This window comes from Hyaena hyaena, unplaced genomic scaffold (assembly GCF_003009895.1).
Source record: "Hyaena hyaena isolate Hyena2069 unplaced genomic scaffold, ASM300989v1 scaffold_874, whole genome shotgun sequence".
Taxonomy (NCBI): Eukaryota; Metazoa; Chordata; class Mammalia; order Carnivora; family Hyaenidae; genus Hyaena; species Hyaena hyaena.
The window spans coordinates 350,791-373,588 of NW_024081504.1; the positions used below are offsets into that span (position 1 = coordinate 350,791).

At 38.6% G+C, this 22,798-nt stretch overlaps 1 protein-coding gene across 7 annotated transcripts in view; it reads right to left on the reverse strand.

Moving 5' to 3' along the window:
• Positions 1–22,516, reverse strand: part of PUM2 (pumilio RNA binding family member 2) — a 96,994-nt gene extending 74,478 nt beyond the window's left edge. For 5 of the 7 annotated variants that reach the window (XM_039220187.1, XM_039220191.1, XM_039220190.1 and 2 more), the window contains exons 1-2: positions 22,407–22,516; positions 2,668–2,736 (exon numbers count right to left, since the gene is read on the reverse strand). In XM_039220187.1, coding sequence (XP_039076118.1) covers positions 2,668–2,718 — 51 coding nt within the window. In that variant the 5' untranslated portion in view covers positions 2,719–2,736; positions 22,407–22,516. Of the gene's footprint in view, positions 1–1,580; positions 1,688–2,667; positions 2,737–21,920; positions 22,120–22,406 lie in introns of those variants that run through there. The other 2 variants (XM_039220186.1, XM_039220189.1) reach the window with 2 other exon arrangements.
• Positions 22,517–22,798: the final 282 nt, after the last annotated feature.

A 22,798-nucleotide genomic window follows, 5' to 3' on the forward strand; every position in this document is an offset into this window, starting at 1 on the left:
TCTAGGTTCCCTAAAGAATTTCAGACAGGGGTCTCTTTCCCCCTAATTATAAAATAAACAGGAATATACTGTGTGTGTATATAATAATACACTGTAGTTTTAAAATACTATACTAAGGAAGCTAGGTCCAACCTACTATGAATTAGCTTTGTTCTTTTTAAGCCATATGACACAATACAAATCAGTAAGTCTTTTGCAAAAACATGCTATGGAAAAACATGGAAAGAGTGAGTTTATGAATGGATGAACACACATCTGTCCCCATTTCTGGATGACCAAGTAGAAAAGACTGCCCTTCTGGCGATGGGTCAATAAAGACATCATGATCTGCAAAACCCAGTGCATTTGAAATTAGCCCTATATGTAATGCAGTGCTTTGTACATGAGAAATTTATGACAACTTAAGACATAATAAAGAAAATTTGATTTTTGAAGAAAAATTCAAGAATAGGGCAATCCATTAAAAAAGGATGTCATATTAAAAAATAAACAAGCAATTTTAGAAAACTCAAGAGCCAAAAACTCAGGGCTACTTTTAATTTATTAAAATGAATGAATTCTGGGATAAAACAAAAACAAAAAACCTCACCTGTCAGGAAAGGAGGAGAAGACTGGTGAGAGAGAGACAGGCAAAGAAGGAAATCCCAGAAGGTTCCCTGCTGCCTGTGAGATGAGGAAAGATAGAAAGGCTTGTGGGAGAGAGAACCCAGAGGCTGAAACCTGAGTAGGTTTCTTAGCTATCTCTTAGAGGTAACAGAATTAGTTGGTAAACTGTTAAGAAAAAAAAAAAACTTAATTAGTGAATAACAAGCTTATTTAAAAATACATTTCTACTGAAGGTCATAGAAGCAGTGACCTATTGCTATCTGCCCAAAAGAGCAGTCAGTCTAAACCCTAGCCACTTTTATTCTGTGTATCTGAAATTTCCATTAAGAAGGCCTAGATTTAAGTTTAGATTAACATACTATTCAATCCAGCTTGTCTTTTTTCCAAAAACCTCAAATATACCTCCTCCACCCCCAAATAACTAACCAAACTCTTCCAACTACTATTTCTGATCATGACATTTTTTTTTAACTGCAAAGATGTCTTTACATTTATCAAGTATTATTTAGAAGGGGAGGACAATGAGCCAATCTGTAAATACACGCACGCGCACACACACACACACACACACACACACACAATGTAGATCTAGGAAGTAAAGTGCTGGGGGTCTGAAGAGAATGAAGTTAATGGTATAGCTTTACTTGCCCTTAAAGAAATCACTGAGTTCAAGTTTGTCACAGACCAGGCCAAAACACTGTTCAAACCTGGATTACTCTGCTTTCTAAAGACCAAAGAAAACAAGCAGCAGGGAACAAAACAGAAGCATTTTTCAACTGTTTCGTTTTATTCACCCACAGTGTAAATAATGTCTAAGCAGCCACTGCACTGCAGTGAAGCTGTGGGGTTTTTTTGTTTTTTAACTAAAAAATCATTCCTTCTTTCAAATCTTTCTTAGGGACCAGAATTTTACCTTATACACTCGACTAACAAGTGTACTTTCGCAATACTTATGCTTAAGCACCTTAACTCACCCTTAAATCAGTCCTCTGAAAATGACAAACTCTTTGGAAAACGCTGTTCTGGAGAAGGGAAGGGTTAGCTAGCTGCAGGGTGCCCTCTTGTGGCCCAGAGGAGTGACTGGACTCTTTTTCTGCATCTGAAGAGCACAGCATTGGATGGAGTGAGTCTCATGAAGGTCGCTATCTACCAAAGTAAAATAATCTCCAGGAGCAAGCAGTTAATTACACATCTCATGTCTGTTCACTGTTATGTTCTATTACCAAAGTCCACACTATGTTAGTATTATAGAACATGACAAAATAAAGATGTGACCACAAGGGTTTTCATAATCAATTAAAGTTTTCTAAATATTCTTTATGTATATGGAAAACTCAATCATTTTTGATGTCTTAATTTATGTGATGGTGTAGTTAAATGGGATGCCCCAACAAAAAATTTTTTTTTCTAAAATCATATATTAACAGGACTGATAAAATTTATTAAAAAACTCAGAGTGCTAACTGTGTGCCAGTTATTCAAAGCGAACAATCTATAGAAAAGACTAATATAAAACAAACTGTAACAAGTAATATAATAAAAGTATAAATAAAGATCTATGAGAAGTCAGAAGAGGAAGTAATTAATTCTACTGCAGATAGCAATGGGACAACAGATTAAGAGTCTTTCTCAGTACAGTCTTGTAGAGGATTAGAAGTTTATTAAGCAAACAGTGAATAAGGAGAAATTTTTGGAAGAGAGAATAGTGAACAATTAAGTGTGGCTAAAGCAAACAGCATACATATATAAAACAGCAGGACAAGGATCAAGAAAGGCTCTTTTCTAATCAAAGTAATTATGGCTCATTACCAAAATATAAAACATTATCTAAACCAAGTCAATCAAATCAATTAGATACAATCTCACTTAAAATTACTGCTAGAGGTTAAAAAAAAAAAGCTGAAAATCACTACAGAACTGTATAATCTGAGATTTAAAAAACCCACATCATGTAGAAGACATAACCACCATTTTCAAGAATATTTATGGCTAAAAAAAAGTAAATCTTAAGAGCTCAAATAAAGTAAGGTATATACATTCTTAGTATTCGTAAGTATTTACCTCTCCCATTCCCCGAGATTCTAATGCAAGAGCTTGAAAATCATGATTCATTTCATCCACAGATCAAACCTGTTGAACAAAAACAAAAATCAGGATGAAAAATTTAATAGACTGCATCAAATATTTTTATATGATACTGCTATTAATGCCATTACCATGAGCTGAGATGGGCAAAAACCAATTTCTCTATGAAGACAGATTTTCCTATACAGAGCACATAACAGCAATCCACGTTAAAATAAAACCCTGTGGGGGTCAAAGGTTCTTGAGTTATTCTGTGTGCCCAGAGAAACCACTACTGGTTGAACAAAATAGAAAGAATAAAGGAAACAAGCTCAAATAAAAGTATAGTTAGCCTGTTCTTATGTTGTTCCAATTACAAAATTACTGTTTTACATTATTTCAGTTAATATTTTTCAGAATTTCTCAACATTTGTAGATCTCCTACCACTGATTTAAAATTTTCACTGAAAATATGTAAATGGTGATCCAGTTCAACCTCAAAGAAACAATCAGCTGTGAGAGCAATTAAATATTGAAATTTCCTTAAGAGTAACTCCTTTCCCTTCTCCTTCAACTAAAACATATTTTTTTAATCTTTTCATTTCTAAGTTTAAATTGTTTATCATTCATATGAGAATTAATGTGTTCTTGAGTTAGAGGGCCCTTTGCCTTCTAAGGTTAACTACTGCTGGAGAACACCATACAATACTGAGGCCACTACAAACTCACAGCCTTCAGCTTTTGGGTTTTGCAATACAATCCTATTAATTTCCCCAACAGGTTCTCTCTTTCTTTAAAACTCTGTAGTATTTGACATTACAAGGCACCCCTCCCTTCCAGTAATAATGTTCTCTGCTGCCACTTTGTCTCTTAGAATTTTTCCTTCTACTTTCCAATGTGTCCTGCTGCTTTTTCTCAGGCTTGACAGATCCCCACTGGTCTCTTCAACTCTAGTGTTCCTTTAGTAATCTATCCAAGGCAGTCTATCCCTCATCCTGAGGAATCTCATCCACTCTCATCGCTCTGAAAACTATAGATATGCCTGGGACCCTCGCTCTAACATTTATATTTATAAACCCAATTTCTCTCTTAAACAATTCCAATTATCTCTTTCCTATTCCCTGGGTAAAATTCCAACTTTACTCTCCTTTATTCCCCATTTATAGCTTAATTCTTTCTTCTCTTACACCAATATCCAATCACTAATAGCAATCTCCTACACCTGCACCTCACTCAAATCTAACCTTTTTCCATCTGTCCGGTTGTTCAGACTACCACCATCTCTTACCTAGAATACTGCAATTCTCTCCTGTCTTCAAATCATACAATCCCAAATGTAATCAGTCATCTTTCTTAACTGTACTCTGTTCACGCAACTCCTATATTTTAGTCCTTGAATAAAGTGCAAACTCCTTAATGTGGCTTACTAGGAAATAGAATTGAATTCAAATTATAGTCTGGCAGCTTAGTAGCTCTACAACTCTGAACAAGTAAGCTAAACTGTTTTCTTCTCAATTTCTTCAGGAACACCTGCCACACGGCTTACTGGTGAATTATAGGAAACAGCAGGGTACACAAGTATTCAAAAGTTAGCTATTTAAAGGTCACCTGGCTGGTTCAGTTGCTAAAGTATCCAACTCTATTTTTTTTTAATATTTTTATTTACTTTTGAGAGAGCACAAATAGGGGAGGGGCAGAAAGAGGTGGACAATCTGAGGTGCTCTCTATGCTGACAACAGCTAGCCCAATGTGGGGCTTGAACTCATGAAGCAAAAGATCATGACCTGAGCTGAAGTTTAAATGAGTCACAGACACTTCCAGGTAATTAGAGGTGTAGGTCCTATTAACCTAAATCCTCTGGCAGATAACTACAAATTCTGGCAAATAGGAAAGAATTTGAAGGCAATGAAAACAACTAAAAAAACAAACTGGAAGATTGTCTACACTTACAAGAAAGGACTGGCACAGAGTTTTTTAAATGGCTTTTTCTCCTGAGGACAGGCCCAGGGTGGGAGCCAAAAGATGCTGGAAACTGAGGAAGGAAGTCTCAGAAAGGAGACAACCAAATTCTGTATATAAATTGTACTCAGATTTTTAGACAATCCCTGAACTACATATCTGTGGAGCAGACTTTGGGCAGCCTAATTAAGGCTAAGAGAACAAAGCAGCAATGTCTGCTACAGACTATCACAGAAGTCACAGGAATTTGGAGTTTGAGCCCCATGAAAACAAAAACAATTCTCCATAGGAACATAACAGAACCTAGAATACTTTCAATGTATCAATCATAAAGTCTGGAACACAATCCAAAATTACTAGCCATGTAGACACAGGAAAATGAGATACACACTAAAGGGAAAAATCAAATAATAAAGACCAACCCCAAGATGACCCAACGGTTAGAATTAGCAAAGATCTTAAAGCAACTATCGTTAACTTTGCTCAAAGATGAAAGAAAAAATATGCTAATAAATTTTAAAAATACAAAATTACAGTGCAGCCCCTCTGGAAAACAGTGTGGAGGTTCCTCAAAAAATTAACAACAGAACTCTCCTATGACCCAGCAATAGCACTGCTAAGAATTTACCCAAGGGATACAGGAGTGCTAATGCACAGGGGCCCATGAACCCCAATGTTCACAGCAGCACTCTCAACAATAGCCAAAACATGGAAAGAGCCTAAGTGTCCATCAACAGACGAATGGATCAAGAAGATGTGGTTTATCTATACCATGGAATACTACATGGCAATGAGAAAGAATGAAATCTGGCCATGTGTAGCAACATGGATGGACCTTGAGGGTGTTATGCTGAGTGAAATAAGTCAGGCAGAGGACAGCTACCATATGTTTGCACGTATAGGAGGATTAGGAGGAACTTAACATAGGACCATCAGGGAGAAGAGGCGGGGCGAGGGAGGGAGGCAAACCATGAGAGACACTTGAATGCTGAGAATAAACAGAGGACTGATGGGTGTGGAGGGGAGGGGGGTGATGGGCATGGAGGAGGGCGCTTGTTGGGATGAGCACTGGGTGTTATATGGAAACCAATTTGACAATAAACTATTTAAAAAAAACAAAATTACAGCCAGGAAAGCAAAACTATAAAAATAAACAAATGGAAATTGTGTAATTAAAAATATCTTTTAAAATTTTCATGGATGCGGGGCGCCTGGGTGGCTTAGTCCGTTGAGCGTCCGACTTTCACTTAGGTCATGATCTCGTGATTCGTGGGTTCAAGCCCCGCGTCGGGCTCTGTGCTGACTGCCAGCTCAGAGCCTGGAGCCTGTTTCAGAGTCTGTGACTCCCTCTCTCTGACCCTCCCCTGCTCACGCTGTCTCTCTCTCTCTCTTCTAGAAATAAATAAAACATTAAAAAAAAATTTTTTTTTTAAATTTCATGGATGCATTTAATAATAGATTGGAAATAAGAGGTCAGTGAATTTAAACATAGATGAACAGAGATTTCTAATCTGGAGAGAGGGAAAAAAATAATACAGGAGAAAATGAGGTGGTAAAATTATTTAAAGAAACAATAACCAGAAAGAAATTCCGTCAAGTCTGATGAAAACAAAATTAATAGATTCAAGATATTCAGTGAACCCAAGGCAAAATAGGAAAAAGAAAATAAAACCCATACCCACCATAAAAATCAAAGAGAAAGTCCTGAAAGCAGCTAGAAGAAAAAGGTTACATAAAGGGGAAAAGATAGTATGACTGGCCACTAACTTTGCACTTCAAACAATGGGGACCAGAAAGAATATAAAGGAACATACTATAAAGTGCTGAAATAAGAAAAAAAAATGCCAACCTAGAAGTTTTTAGCTGGTAGAAATATCCTTTGGGTAAAAAAAAGAGGGTTTTGGATAAAAAATTTTGTGCAACAGACTTCCACCTCAAGAAATACTGAAATAACAGACGGAAACTCAGATCCTCAAGGAATGAAGGGCACCAGAAATGGTTAGTATGCGCTTATGTATTAAGAATTGTTTTTTTCCTCTTAATTTCTCTAAAATTCATATGCCCATTTAAAGTAAAAATTTCACGGGTGCCTGGGTGCCTCAGTCGGTTAAGTGTCCGACTTCGGCTCAGGTCATGATCTCACGGTTCATGGGTTCGGGCGGGTTCGGGCCCCACATCAGGCTCTGTGCTGACAGCTAGCTCAGAGCCTGAAGCCTGTTTCAGATTCTCTATCTCCCTCTCTCTGACCCTCCCCTGCTCATGCTGTCTCTCTCAGAAATAAATAAAACAGTAAAAATAAATAAATAAATAAATAAAAGGTTTTTTTTACTAAATAAATAAATAAATGTATGTATGTATGTATGTATGTATGTGACTGGGTAGGTGAAGAGGAAAAGCCTTTAACAAACCAAACAAAATCAAACTCAGCTTTTCAGTTTAGGGTGTTACCATTTATCTCAATCACGAAGAGAGAAAGTGGACAAAACAACAGGACAGGAAGTAAACACGGTTATGCTCTCAAACCAATAATCTCCATTTTAGTAATAATAAAGTTGAGGGGGCAGGGGTCACTGTTAAGTGGGACTCCAAAATTTTTGCAAAATGCCAATCTACTATCCTACACGGTTACAAATGTTGATACCACCTGATGGTAAGGGAAAAGAATCTAGACAGGAATTTAACATCTTTATCCAGAATCGTTAGATCTTAGAAAAAACAGTATCTTCTCCTAACAAGCAACAAGAGTATCTAGCATGCATTACAGAATATTGAATTGATTACTTGAAGAAAATGCATCCAAGAGTTATGGTGCATAGTACTGCTTGGGGTTCTTCAAATTTTGTTTACATTATTAAACCATGAAACTCCTCCAAAACTATTTCCCTTAATAAACAATTGGAATTGGCTCATATAGAAGATACATGATAGACACTTTTCTATGGCCAAGACTCTGCGAAATACTGAGGTAAGTGTGAATTAAAGTTTTTGTGGTTCTTTGTTTCCTAACAAAAGAAAACAACGTTATCAAATTCTAAAATTTAAGAGCATTAGGAGCACCTGGGTGGCTCAGTTGGTTAGGCGTCGAACTCTTGATTTTGATTTAGGTCATGATCTCATAGCTCAGTCCGTATCGGGCTGGTACTGTCAGTGGGGAGCTTGGGATTATCTCATTCTCCCTATCTTTCTGCCCCGTCCCCATGCTTGCACTGGTGTGCACTCTCTCAAAATAAGCTTAAAAAAAAAAATTTAACAAGCATTGGTCAACTTTTTGTAGGCAACATTATTGCTAATTACATGAGAAAAACAGACAAAGCACCTCAAACAATATATTGGTTAAGTTCTAAGTTTTCATATTTACTAACACATAATTCAAAAGTTTAACAAGTTTGTATAAAGAACCAAGAATATACATTAATAAGTACATTTATATCATTAAGAATAATTTTTCAGGGCACCTGGGTGGCTCAGTTAAGCTTCTGACTTTGGCTCAGGTCATGATCTCACAGTTCATGGGTTCAGGTGCTGACAGCTCAGAGCCTGCTGTCTGCTTCAAATTCTGTTATCTCCCTCTCTCTGTCTGCCCCCCCCACACACACACACACTTGTGCTCTCTCTCAAAAAAAAAAAAAAGTTTAAAAAAATGTACTAATTTTTCTCAGATAACATCTGATCCAATTCCTCACCATATGCATACTATAAAAAATAAGTTGGAGGGAAACCACTTAGAGCTACAATAAATGGTACTACAGCACTTTCTGCTATGATATGATGCTAATTCACAGTATATAATTAGTCCTATTTCAAGGCCATAGTAGAAATTAAGCTCTGGAGTCAAAGGGACTAGGAACTGTGTCTTAGCCATCTGAATGCTCAATATACATATTGAATGAAAAAGAACTGTATGAAACGTAAACTCAAATCATGAAATCAGCTAGTATCTGGATAGTAACTGTATATAGATGTCTTCATACTTATTAATACATAATGCTCATTTTATATTTTTTAAATTTGTTTTAACGTTTATTCATTTTTGAGACAGAGAGAGACAAAAGCATGTGTGGGGAAGGGCCAGAGAGAGGAGGAGACAGAACCGAAGCAGGCACCAGGCTCTGAGCTGACAGCAGGGAGCCCGATGCGGGCTCAAACTCACAGACTCTGAGATCATGACCCGAACCAAAGTTGGATGCTTAACCAACTGAGCCACCAGGAGTCCCCAAAATGCTCATTTTAATGGAGAGACCTTGAACAACGCTCTTCCTCAGACTTTCTATACCAATGAAGACATTCAACATAAAATAACTGATAACAACTTCCCATTGGCACTACTTTTCCACAGTAGTTCCATATTACCTGATAGCTAGTGCTATCTTGTGCGTCAATTACAAAAACAACAGAATTACATGAAAACTGAATTAAATATAAGCCAATATAAAGAGTAACTTAGGCTGCTTATGAAATATTCTTGGTAGTCATCCTCCTTGGATAGTTTTTAATGCAGATAATTACAGAGCATTAGGGGTATCCACTGCAAACATGAAGGAACTAAATAAAATCCTTAAGAATATCTTCATTTTGGGGCAGCTGTGTGGTTGAGTGTCTGACTTCAGCTCAGGTCTTACATGATCTTGCGGTTCCTGAGTTCCAGGCCCACGTGAGACTTGCTGCTGTTGGCCCAGAGCCTGCTTTCTGATCCTCTCTTCCCCCTCTCTTCTGCCCCTCCCCTGCACATGCATGCAGAACTCAACAGGGGGTCAATTCCACAAAATGCTAGATCATGACCTGAAATCAAGAGTCAAATTCCTAGGGGACTGAGCCACCCAGTGCCCCTGTAAAGCCTCTTCTTATCCATGAAAAAGGTATACCTATATCCAAGCTTAAGTATTTGTAGTAGACCCTTAGCCTTCAAATATTAAGCATTATAAATTTCTACTAATCACTGTCAACATCTAGTAATTTATTTTTCCTGGGGGTATAAATTTAATCACACACTTTTCTAGTGATATTAGACAGGTCACTTAGCTAGCAGTCGAGCCAAGAACCACATGAACCTTTTTGGATATTTACTACTTATTTGTCCACATACTTCATGGGATAATTATATATGCTTCTTTTACCAGCATCAAGAACAGTATTACTGACTCAACTATACTAAGGAAAAGTCAAGTTTTACATTTTGCATGAAATTTGCTCAAAAAAATTATCAATAGAGATCCCCAGAAATCTTCAAAGACCCTACCTCAAATCTTCTGATAAGATCAGAAATTAGGTTACAGCATTTAGACATACAAATTTACCACATATTTCTGGGCAAGACTGCTTTAGCTCTTTGACGATCTCACAGAGAATATATTCTCAAAAAGACAAAATAGGATAAATATTTAATTTACATACATGCAAATGTGAGGCAAGATATTTTTTCCTTAAAATTCTCTCAAAAGAGAATCATGATATATTTGAGCCTTTATGAAGTCTCCTCAATTCATCTGGGAAATGAAATACTGCTTAAGGAAATTCCTTTATTTTGAAAAACAAAATATTGCTTAGAGAAGATGTTCACAATCAACCTCAATCAATCCTAGGTTTTGATATTTTTACATAACACTTGAGAGGTCAAGTAACTTGGATGGAAATGAAGACGACATACTTGAAGAAAAAAACTGTTAAATAATGCAAAGTGACTCTAATGAGTCTAAGAGACATGTGAAATGTCAAAGATACATTATGAAATGAGTCCCCCCAAAAAAGCATACTGTTTTAACGTATGTTTATTTTTGAGAGAGAGGCAGAGTGTGAGTAGTGGCGTGGGGGGGGGGGGAGGAGTGGGCAGAGAGAGAGGGGGAGACACAGAATCTGAAGCAGGTTCCAGGCTCTGAGCTGTCAGCACAGAGCCCGATACAGGGCTCAAACTCAGGAACCACAAGATCATGACCTGAGCAGAAGTCGGAGGCTCAACGGACTGAGCCACCCAGGTGCCCCCAAAAGGCGTATTTCTAAATTAACATTATTCTGTGATTTAATATGCTATCATCTTAAAAGTAGAAACAGCAGACATTATACTACTCCTAATAAAATGAAATCTGAAACAGCACCACCAATGGTGGTGCCTTTACTGCCTCAAAAAAAAAAAAAAAAAAAAACCCCACAAAACCCCACTAAACTTGAATCTAATAAAGGTGCTAGATCTAAATACTGTTTTATCAGAAATATGAGCAACATAAAAGAACAGTCTATAGATAACACAAGTACCTGTCTAATCCAGAACATGGAAAAAAGGAAAACCACCTGGCTTCACTAAACATATGTGTGACGTGAAATTTAAATGGGGAGGACAAAAAGAAGAATACTATTCAGAAGAGGCTTAAAGGTCAAATATAGTGTAAACCCTGTCTGAATCATGATGTTAACAAACCAATTATAAAAAAAGACTTTTTTGGGGCGCCTGGGTGGCTTAGTCGGTTAAGCGTCCGACTTTCGCTTAGGTCATGATCCTGCGGTTCATGGGTTCGAGCCCCGCGTCAGGCTCTGTGCTGACTGCCAGCTCAGAGCCTGGAGCCTGTTTCAGGCTGTGACTCCCTCTCTCTCTGACCCTCCCCTGCTCACGCTGTCTCTCACTCTCCTAGAAATAAATAAAAACATTAAAAAAAAAAAAGACTTTTTTGAGAAAATCGGGGAAATCCAAATATGGAAGGAGTATTATAGGATATCCTGGAATTTTGTTAGTGATAATAATAGCAAGAGGATTGCATATTTTAATAAGTCCTCATCAGTAAGAGAACTTATGCTTAAACTGGTCTGCTGTGTGGGATTTGCTGTGAAATATTTGTTTAAAAAGTAAAATATCAAATTTCACACAAGGTTGAGTATGGATGACAGATACCTGAGGATACAATGCATTATTGTACTTCTGTGTTTGAAACTCTCCATAATAAAAGATATGTTAATAAGATATGTAATAATATGACAGAAGGCCATGGGAAGCAGGCAGTATTCAAGCTGGACCCAGAGGATTTGTACAATTTGAATCCATCCCCCTTAAAAAAAAAATAATTTATAAACTACAGCTTGTAAAGAGAGTCACCCTACACAAGGTTAACTGACTTAGGGTCCAAGCTACTACATAAACTTAGTATAACTTACTACTTCCTCAACCATATTTTTGACGAGACATAAATTTCCCCAAAAACAGATTCCCAAATGAGCATAAATATCTTTGGACTTAATTTTATCAGACATCACCCCCCCCCCCAAAGAGAACAAAATTTAACACTCAATGTCATGCCAGAGATCATACTAGGCACATTGTATCTAATTCTTAATGCAATACTACAATTGTAGCCAATTTCCATATCCTAATAGACAAAACTACTAAAATGGCAGAGGATTTGATACTGTCAAGACTCCAAAGGCTCCATGCTGCTCTTTAAGTCCATACCAACCAAACATATACCATCAGTCAGATTATATGTAAATTATACAACTCTCTAAAAGCTTTCCCCCAATCATCCTTTTGCTATCCTATTCCAGTCCCCTGGACAGCTCTTTGCCACTTAACTATTCATATGCAAATTCTACAAACTTAAATGTGGCTCAAATGCCACATTCTTGATCAAAACCTATCCCCAGGAATCTTTTTCTTAATTCTCGTCGTATTTAATTGGTATTTTCAGTGTATTAATATCATATTAACTGTTAGACTTTAAAACTTCTCTAAGTCAAAATTAGGATAGAAAAAACACAGAACACAATCATGCAAACTATTCTGGTTATACCAGTTTTCCATGAAATGTTAACAGTTATGAGGGAGAGGATCAACAGAATACTAAGGATAATGTAATAAGAGATGGAAACCAGTAACATTATCAAGTATGAATCCACTAAAAAGCAGGGGATAAATGTATTTATGCATATATAGAAAAAAATCCAGGGTCACCTGGGTGGCTCTGTCAGTTAAACATCCGACTTTGGCTCAGGTCATGATCTCACCATTTGCAGGTTCAAGGGTTCAAGCCCCACACTGAGCTCTGTACTGACAATCTGGAGTCTGGACCTTCCTTCAGATTCTGTCTCCCTCTCTCCTTCCTTCCCCTGCTCAGCCTCTGTCTCTCTGTTTCTCCGTCTTCTGTCTGGTCTCTAAGTTCCCACTTATCTAAAACTACTTAAATCAGTCTGGGCAGGGAAACAGGGATATATTTTTATTAGTACTTTTTTTAAGCTCTCCAGATGATGCTTCCCTGTGGAGATAGGACTGAGACCCTTACACATCACCATATCACCTATAGCCAAGGAATACATCTACAAACACCCTACTGGTTTTAAAAAAATAAAAAAATTCTGCATCATTAACCGTGATGTAACAGATGAATCTGAATCAAAAGATCTAGAATATAGTTCCATGTTTGTCCCGAACTAGGTGAATGAACTCAGAACACTTGGATACTCTGATCCTGTATCCCCATTTGCCAATGAGAATATGGCCCCCTCACAGGATTACTGTGAATAAATGAAATAATACATAAAATTAAAACATAAGTGTTTTCTAGAGTAGTAATGACCTGCTCTAACGAGTGAATAATTTTCTTACTTAAAAAAAACAATATAGGGGCACCTGGGTGGCTCAGCCATTTAAGCATCCAACTTCGGCTCAGGTCATGATCTCAGAGCTCATGGGTTTGAGCCCCACGTCAGGCTCTGTGCTGACAGCTCAGAGCCTGGAGCCTGTTTCGGATTCTGTGTGTGTGTGTCTCTCTCTCTGACCCTCCCCTGTTTATGCTGTCTCTCTCTCTCAGAAATAAATAAAACATTAAAAAAAATTGTTTTAATCAATATCAAAAATATATATATATAAATCCTTTAACTCAGGAATTTCTTTTCTGTGAATTTACCTTACATAAACAGCATCAACATAAAAAAAAAATAAACTGCATAACAACATTTACTGCAGCACCACTTCCAGTGCTTCAAAAATAAGAATTGAACAAAATAAACTCAACAACAGAAAAATGGTCTGGCAAAATAAAAATCTATGATTCATGATAGATATTCATGATATTAAATAATAATAGCAAGTTGGCTAAGGTGTATCATACAATTCCATTTTTATTTGAGAGGAGCAATATATATATGACCATATGTTTGTGTAGAGTATGACCAAATAAACACCTAACTCTGGTAGGAGAGGAGGTAGTATTGGCTTTATCTTTGCATTTTTTGTGTTCTAAGACTCACTGAATTTCACAAGATTGTTTTTTCCTTTAAAGGAATATATATGTGTGTGTATATATATGCTTAAAGAAACATTTAATTATATAAAAGTAGGCTTCACACTCCATGCAGGGCCCAATGTGGGGCTTGAACTTATGACTCTGAGATCAAGACCTGAGGTGAGATTAAGAGTTGGATGCTTAATCAAATGACCCACGCAGGAGCCCTAAAAGGTCCTGTATTAATACAGTTTAAATGTATTACGGTTTAGAGGCTTTATCACAGAATATAGTACAAGTGATCTTGTGGTATTTTCAGTTCATTTTAGTACTAGGCCAAATGCACAACTGAAGACTTGTCTCAAATGGGTATCCAGTAATTTTTTTTTAATGTTTTATTTATTTCTAGGAGACAGAGAGAGAGACAGCATGAGCGGGGGAGGGTCAGAGAGAGGGGGGGTCACAGACTGAAACAGGCTCCAGGCTCCGAGCCGGCAGTCAGCACAGAGCCCGACGCGGGGCTCGAACCCACGAACCGCGAGATCATGACCTAAGCGAAAGTCGGACGCTTAACCGACTAAGCCACCCAGGCACCCCGGGTATCCAGTAATTTTCAATTGTTACACATGATCAATTGGAATCAATATAGCACCAAGGAGAAATAACTTAAAAAATGTTAGGTTGTAACAGAACTAAAGAAAGTCATTTCAATGCATGGTCTGAGACAACTGAGGAAAAAAAAACCATTTTAAGCAGCAAACTCTAATGCAGTTTTAAAAGGGCTTTTTTATTTTTTTTTATAATTTTTTTTTAAATGTTTTATTTATTTCTAGGAGAGAGAGAGAGAGAGACAGCGTGAGCAGGGGAGGGTCAGAGAGAGAGGGAGTCACAGACTGAAACAGGCTCCAGGCTCTGAGCTGGCAGTCAGCACAGAGCCCGATGCGGGGCTCGAACCCACTAACCGCGAGATCATGACCTAAGCGAAAGTCGGACGCTCAACCAACTAAGCCACCCAGGCGCCCCAAGGACTTTTTTCTTTAGACTAGAATTTTCCAAAGTGTTTTTTCTCAATCACCAACTCAATTCACAGTGTTATTTGAAATAAGAGGTTCCGTGTCCAATACATTTAGGATATGCTGCTCCCTGTTACCCATTTGTTCTTTTGCAAGCTGAGCACTTGGTCATTTCGGAACTCAATGTCACATAGTAAGTCCTACAGTTGAAACTTAACTTTGGGGCGCCTGGGTGGTTCAGTCGGTTAAGCGTCCAACTTCGACTCAGGTCATGATCTCATGGTTTGTGGGTTCGAGCCCCACGTCGGGCTCTGTGCTGACAGCCAGCTCAGAGCTTGGAGCCTGTTTCAGATTCTGTCTCCCTCCCTCTTTCTCTCTCTGACCATGGCCCCCACACACTGTCTCTTTCTCTCTCTCTCTCTCAGAAATAAAACATTAAAACAATAAAAAAAAAAACCCAACTGCTTAACTTTAAGCCAGTATTACCCTAACTTTTTCCTATAAATATTAACAAAAAATAAGCTATTTTAAGCAGTATTTCTAGTCATTTCCAAGAAAAGAAAGCTTAGTCAATTATATAACATATTTCAACTTTCTTAACTATTATCTAGGAAAAGGCACAACTTATGACAGTTAAGTTTTAAGATACATTTGGTTTACTATGATTACTCTGAATAGTCTAAGAACAAATATATGAGCTGTACAAACCTTTGAAATAAATAAGAATAATCTTTTAGGTGATTAAGTATGAATTGTGGTTTTTTTTTAAGTTCCTCAAATATTAATTGATGATCACCTATGTCTCAATTAACTTTAAGTTAGATGACCCAACCAATTTCTTAAAGATGTTGTAAAAAACCTTTCATAAGTTGCTGCACAGAAAAAAAAAAACAACACTGCCTATGGTGCCCCTGGTTGGCTCAGTCAGAATAGCATGTGACTCTTCATCTCTGGGTTGTGGGCTTGAGCCCCACATTAGGTATAGAGACTACTAAGAAAAATTAAAACTTACACACGCCTGCACTGCAGTGTCTAAAAAGAGAAACCAAATCTGTTAGTTTCCAGGACTATTAAGTTACATACCAAAAAAGGGTCTGTGTAGAAATATTGAGCATAATTTCAATGAAATCTGCTTTCTATTTAAGTAAATAAAAAGTTTTTAAAAGGTGCATAAGTATTTCATAGGAAGAAATAGAATAAAACAAAAACTAATATTAGGAAAATAACAAAGCAAATATCAGTAACAAATTAATAAGTAAACTGTAACTTCTAAAGATAGAAAGAGAAAAGGGGAGAAAACACAATAAATTATATACAATTCTCATTATCCATGAAAAAAAGAAATACCAATTACTAACAGACAACCTTATTTCTAGCACTAAGTTTTCAAAGAAATTTCTTATATGGAATATTATAGAGGACACAGAACTGTAACAGAAAATGTCAACAATAACACTGTCATAAGAGATGCAAGATTTCAGGGTGCCTGGGCAGCTCAGTCGGTTAAGTGTCGGACTTCAGTGCAGGTCATGATCTTGTGGTTCGCAGATTTGGGCCCTGCATTTGGGCTCTGTGCCGACAGCTCAGAGCCCTGAGCCTGCTTCACATTCCGTCTCTCAGTCTGCTCTCCTCTCTCTCTGCCCCTCCCCTGCTCTGGCTCTGTCTCTATCTCTGAACAATCAATAAACATTAAAAAAAAAAATTAAAAAAAAAACAGATGCAAGGTTTCACAATGTTTTTATAGTAAGCTTTCCTCAAGGAAAACCATGCACCTAACTTGTAACACAATCCAGGGAGCGCAATTCCACAAAAATTCTTTAAGGGCTCCTGCACAGTATGGTCTAAATCTTCCCAGGTTATAATCTTGGATTTCCAAAGTCTTTCAGGAATGACTGAATTAGAAAAAGCTGTTAAATCTGATGGGCCCCTACTTCTCTCTCCAGGTCCTATCTTTTCAACGTTCCCTACCTCTACTTCAAGTTCTGCTATTCTCCCCTATCAGGGTCACTATCCATACTAATCCCTCTGGCTGAATGCCAGTTCACCCATCTCTTGAGCAAGTTAATTTCTCGAAGTCTTTTTTTTTTTTTTTTCCAAATCTTAATTTTAAGTAGGCTCCAAGCCCAACATGGGATTTGAACTCATGATCCTGAGATCAGGAACTGCATGCTCTACTGACTGACTCAGCCAGGTGCCCCTCTCCAATTTTGTTTAAATTCAACTTTACCTCGCGTAGAAAGCTATTCCTGACCCCTGTGCAATGTCTACCTATGTAAGGCCATGACACATTTGTGACACCACTTGCATGTGTTACTTAGTACACTTAGTGTACTGCACTGTAATCACAAGTTTAATCAACTTCCTCTTCACTTTATTTAAACTTATTTAGAGAGAGAGACCTTGCAAGCGCAAGCCAAGCAGAGGGAGAGCCACGTGTGTGGGGTAGGGGAAGAGAGGGAAGGGGACAGAATCCCAAGCAGTCCCCATTCTGTCAGCAGGGAGCCTGAGGAGGTGCTCAAACCCCTGAACCTTGAGATGACACGAGCTGAAATCAAGAGTCAGACACTTAACCGACTGAGCCACCCACACACCCCCTCTTTGCACTGTATTAGAAACTCTCTAATAACAAGGATCTGATACCACCAACATCTAAAGTCTGGCATATCAGAGTCCTGCAAATCTCAAGATATGTGTTCAAGTTTCTGGCAGTCTAGTTTGATGAGAGGATACAACTTAAGATATCCAGAGTAACATAACAAATGGGATCGAATGTTCCTCAAATAATACTCCTTGAGGATCTTCTCAACCAGACTTACAATAATAATTAGCAAACAATTTATCTTTGGCAAGTTCCTAGAGTACTCCCATTTCTGCTAGTGTAGGAGCCACATCATTTAGAGAATAAATGAAGGTACCAAAGACATTCCCTTGGATACCTTTTCAGCGATCAATTACACTTCAACTGTAGGGTGGTCCAAGAAAACATCTACAGACAAAACTGGCAGCTATCATCTTCTCAAAACTTCAAATCTTAATGTTGTTTATGTTAAATCAGTTTTAAAGACTTAGATATTACTACAGAAAACTTAGTATTTTACATTTAGTAAAGCTAAAAGTATTGATAAAATACTAAATAGAGGTTAATAAATGACCTGGTCACCAAAACGGAAGACACAAGTAGCTCTTATCTGTATATAATTCTTGGCATTTGACGAAACCAGACAATACTACCCATATTTTTCTCTACCTACAATTTGCCTTATTTGACTACCCAGCAAACCTATACTTAGGGTTAGCTTGTCTCTAACACTCATTTACCCTTCTTTAATGTCTGAATGGATAAAACCAGTTGCCTCTAACACAGTGAAGACAATATTCCATTGATCCCTAATAAGTCTTTCAGAAACAGTGCCTAAAACCACAGATCACCACTTTGAGATCTAAAACTGGCACTCTTGATATGAGATGTCCACTATAATAGAAATCACAAAGGTCTATCCTCAAATTAGGTTCTCTACATATTTATTGGTATTTTTTAACGACAAAAAAAAAAAGCGTGAGGAAAAAAATGCCTTCTCTACCCCCTTCCCCTGCCACACACCAATTTTTATGTACTCTGGCAGTCAGTTGCAGGTTTTATTCTCCTAAGCAGGTATTGCTCCTAATAGGTGGTTTTGCAGTGTCATTTTATAGTCAATTTCACCAAATCCCTTCCAGGAAGTAGATTTTTGGAGGCTTTGTGGTTCAAATATTTGCCTTAAGTAAGTGATAATGACCGCCTTTTTTTTTTCCTGTCCCATTTACAGTCAAAAGTTTTCTTACATTCCAAATACCCCTTCTCCCTACACACTTCTTTTCCCTTTTTTGTACCTGGCAGCTACAGTGAAATCCTGGGATATGCACATAAGGTGTACACATTTGTATGTTTTCTGGTACTCTACAACATCTTTTCTCTCTACAAAGAGAATATAAGTGAATACGAAGTGAAAATCTGAGGGGCACCTGGGTGGCTCAGTCGATTGAGCATCTGATTTCGTGTCAGGTCATGATCTCACCGTGGGTTCGAGCACCGCGCCAGGGCCTGGAGCCTCCTTCTGTGTCTCCCTCTCTCCCTGACCCTCCCCTGCTCAAGCTGCCGCTGCCTCTGTCTCTGTGTGTGTGTGTCTCTCTCTCTCTCTCCCTCCCTCCCTCTTCTCTCTCTCTCAGAAATAAGTAAAACATTAAAAAAAATTTTTTTAAAGAGTGAAAATCTGTGATATGTAAACTAAAAATGGATGGGACTAGAGCAGCTAAATTTGCAGAGGTAAAATACACTAAACTATGATTTTGTCAACATGCCTGAATAACCAATACTTTTTCAATATTTTAAAGCACTTTAGAAAAGTACAGAAAAAAGCCAGGCAAGGGTCAAATAAAATTTTTCATTTAAGAAAAAAGTCAATGATAAGACAAAAAATTCCACAATTTTACTAAGAATTAAAATGACTCCCTAGAAGGTGGCACTGTATTAATTAGGCAAATCTTAATTTTTCATTTATAAAGAAGTTGGATCTTTTGAGTTGTTGGACAAAAAAGTCACCAAGAAAAAATACATTAACCTTATATATGAACATACGGATACCAGAAACTGAGAAGAAAAAAGCATTTACCATGAACCTACCTACATAACAGTTTCACTGGAAAGGCTCGAAAATAGCAGCTCTGAAAATTCACTTCTCCCACCCCAAAAGCAATACATTTTAAGTGAAAAATGTCTTCCATCTATATTGTTAAATATAAAAATTAAAACATTAGCTTCTAAATAACAAGATTTGAAGGAAACCTTTCTCCACCACTTCAGAATTCAGAAGTGAGAGACACAGAAAGTAGACTGCTCGCAATCCAGTATCTGATCAAGCTACAATGCAAAGCATAATTCAGACCTAGGCTAAAGGGGCTCCCACCACCACACCCCTTAATTATCCTAACCCAGTCACAGGCAGCATTGGACAACTGATGGTCCTCCAAAAAAATGCAGAGTCTATCATGGTCACCTCAAGAAACAGCAGATCAAGGTGCTTTCTGCAGGGGGCAGCCTTCCAAAGAGAGAGGAAGGAGGCTGTAAGACATACTTGATCAGTTCCTTCTTATAAATTCATCAAAGGCAACAGTGAAGAAGTAGGACAACAGAAGCAAGTCATACTGTTTTTATGCCTTCTTAAAAACAGCAAGAAATCTATCACCAACCAATTTACCCAGTTATAAGTACAATTTTTTTTTACTAACCATACACCTATCAGTAAAACAGCCACAAACCGAATGCAAGCCAGAGAAGCCATGAGAGACACTCAAATATTTAAAATAATCACAAATCTTAAGAACATTAAAAAAAGAATATTTTCCCATGTTAGAAACCCAACAAATTTAAGTCACTGAATTATGAAATAATTCAGGAGACAGGCACCAACTTCCACTCAAAATTATGAATATCTTGGGGGCGTCTGGGTGACTCAATCGGTATAAGTGTCTGACTCTTGGTTTCAACTCCCGTCATGATCTCAAGGTTCCTGAGCTCGAGCCCCGAATAGAGCTCTGCTCTGAGAGTGAGAAGCCTGCTTAAGATTCCTTCCCTCCCCTCCCACCCCTCCCTCACGTGAGCTTGCTCTCTCTCAAAAATAAATAAACTTAGAAAAATTATGAAGATCTTGTCAATGTCTATAAAAAGCAGTCTGATCACCGACCAAATTGGCTTTGGACGTCACCCTCTGGCCCAAATCTTTGATCACAGGTACCTCTGCTAACTAGAATAAGTACCTACACAGGAAGACAAATGATATTTCAACACCAGATATCTCAATACCAGACAAATGATATTTCAAAACCATGGAAGGTTTAAGACAATCAAAATCATAACATTACCTTTGTTAAGACTACATAGTTTGGTTTATATACTTGTAACTCTTAAGAATTGGCCTATTAAAGTGGACAACCTTGTAAGAGCAATTTACATACGGCAGTAATTTTTACTTTTAACTTGAAATCTTACTAAATATGGAAATACCTGAGAATTTTGCACTCAAAACTTTTTTAAATGTATAAAAATTAAACAGCTAAAATTCCCTTGAAGATGTTTCAGTTTAATAGCAAATCTAACCTGAAGATTAAATAGCCAGACTTGTACAAACAAGAAAAAAGAACTTAAAAGCTGAAGATCTAAGATTCTAAAATACGCCTAATTTTTTAAATCAGTGTAAACCTTTACTGGATACAAAACCTGCCTTTGGGACACCAAAAGACAATCCAAATAACTTAATTTCACCAAAAATTGGACTTTAAACGACATTCAGGCAAAAAGGAAATGACTATGATGCCTATGCAGATGAAGCAAATCAGCTTTAAAAAGTGGGATATTAAAAGACTAAAGACAGAAACTTAAGCCAATTAAAAATATTTGTCCTTGTATTTTAAACAGCATTCCGAGCCAGAATTCCTTAAATCATCCTCTGATACTCCCAGTCACATGGTGAAGAGTCACCTATTAAACATGAAATCTAAGCAGTAAACAAGCTTTTAAAATCCTTAGGTAACTTCCTTTATTAAAGTTGCTTTGATATACCTTTACAGATATTACATTTCTCATAAGCGTTTAAAACTATTCGTCTAATAAAGCTTTCCCCAAAAACCTTTCCCAAAATAAAATCTGTCAGTTTTCTTAAGTTAAAAATCTCACAAAATCCTAAATTCCTGACTTTAACATGATTCTTCTATTACACCTAATGTGTCCGTAATACTATCCCATAAAATGTTTAAATTGTGTTTTAATAAGAGACTAAGGAAAAAAAATGGGTTTTCCCTAGCTATGTTTTCAGAAGTAGCCTAACTTTTACACGCGCTTGGGAACAATTCATTACCGCAAAATCTGGCCCAATTCAGACACAAAACTACTGCTAAAATGTCTGAAGCCTCCAAGCTTTTCTTTCCTTTTAATGTATGTATCTTCCTCCGGGTCGAAATCTGTCCCAGTAACAAAAACGTAACATTCCTTAATAATGGCACCTAGCGAGCCTAAGCCAGGTCGCTGTTTCTTTCATACCCACACCTGTCTGCTGCAAGCTTTTCCTGGATACACTCGGGCCCACGAGCTTTCCCACACTTGTTTTCATAAACCCACTCCTTCCTCTTCGCCCACTTCCAACTCGCACACTTCTCTGGATCCACCGGCCTCTCCCCTCTTTCCGAATCCAAAGGGTGAGCGGACAGCTCGGCCCCTAACCCCAGGCGCCGAAACACCGGGGACTAGCGGGGTGGGCGCCCCAGCGCCGCGAGGCTGTGGCGTGGGGGAGGAAAGGAAGAAGAACCGAGGGGGGCCCCCCCCCGCCGCCGCCGGGCGCACACCCCCTTCCGGCACCCCTCCCCCCGCATTGTGCGAGCGGGCCCGAGGCCGCTGTCGTCCCGGGCTGCCCGCAGGCCGCGTCCGTCCTCCCGCCTGCGGGCTGCCCCCGCGGAGGCCGCCACACAAAGCCCGGGGAGCCAGCCCCTGCGGCGCCCGCGCACGGGGAGAGGGAGCAAGCGCTGGCTGACTTACGGGGCTGCTGCGGCCGCGCTGCCTCAGCCGGGGACACCGACCGTTGGGCACACGGCGGTGTTGCTCTTGACCGTCCTTCCCTCGTCCGCCTTCGGTGGCGGCAATATCTTCTTTCTCCACCTACCTCCCTCCCCCCCACCCCACCTCCTTCTTCTCCTCCCCCTCCTCCTCCGAACCACCGAAGTACCGAGGGTGAGACACAGAGACTCACAACAACATGGCTGCCACCGCCGCCTCCCCTCCCCTCCCCCCCCCGCCCACCGGGCGAGCGCAAGGCACTCCGGGAGAAAGGGGAGGGGGAGCACTCACCGAGGTGCGCCTCCTTTCTGTGGCTTCCGTCGCTTCTCCCGCGCTCTGGGCGCCGGCCGGCAGGAGCTCTGCGCGTGCGCACG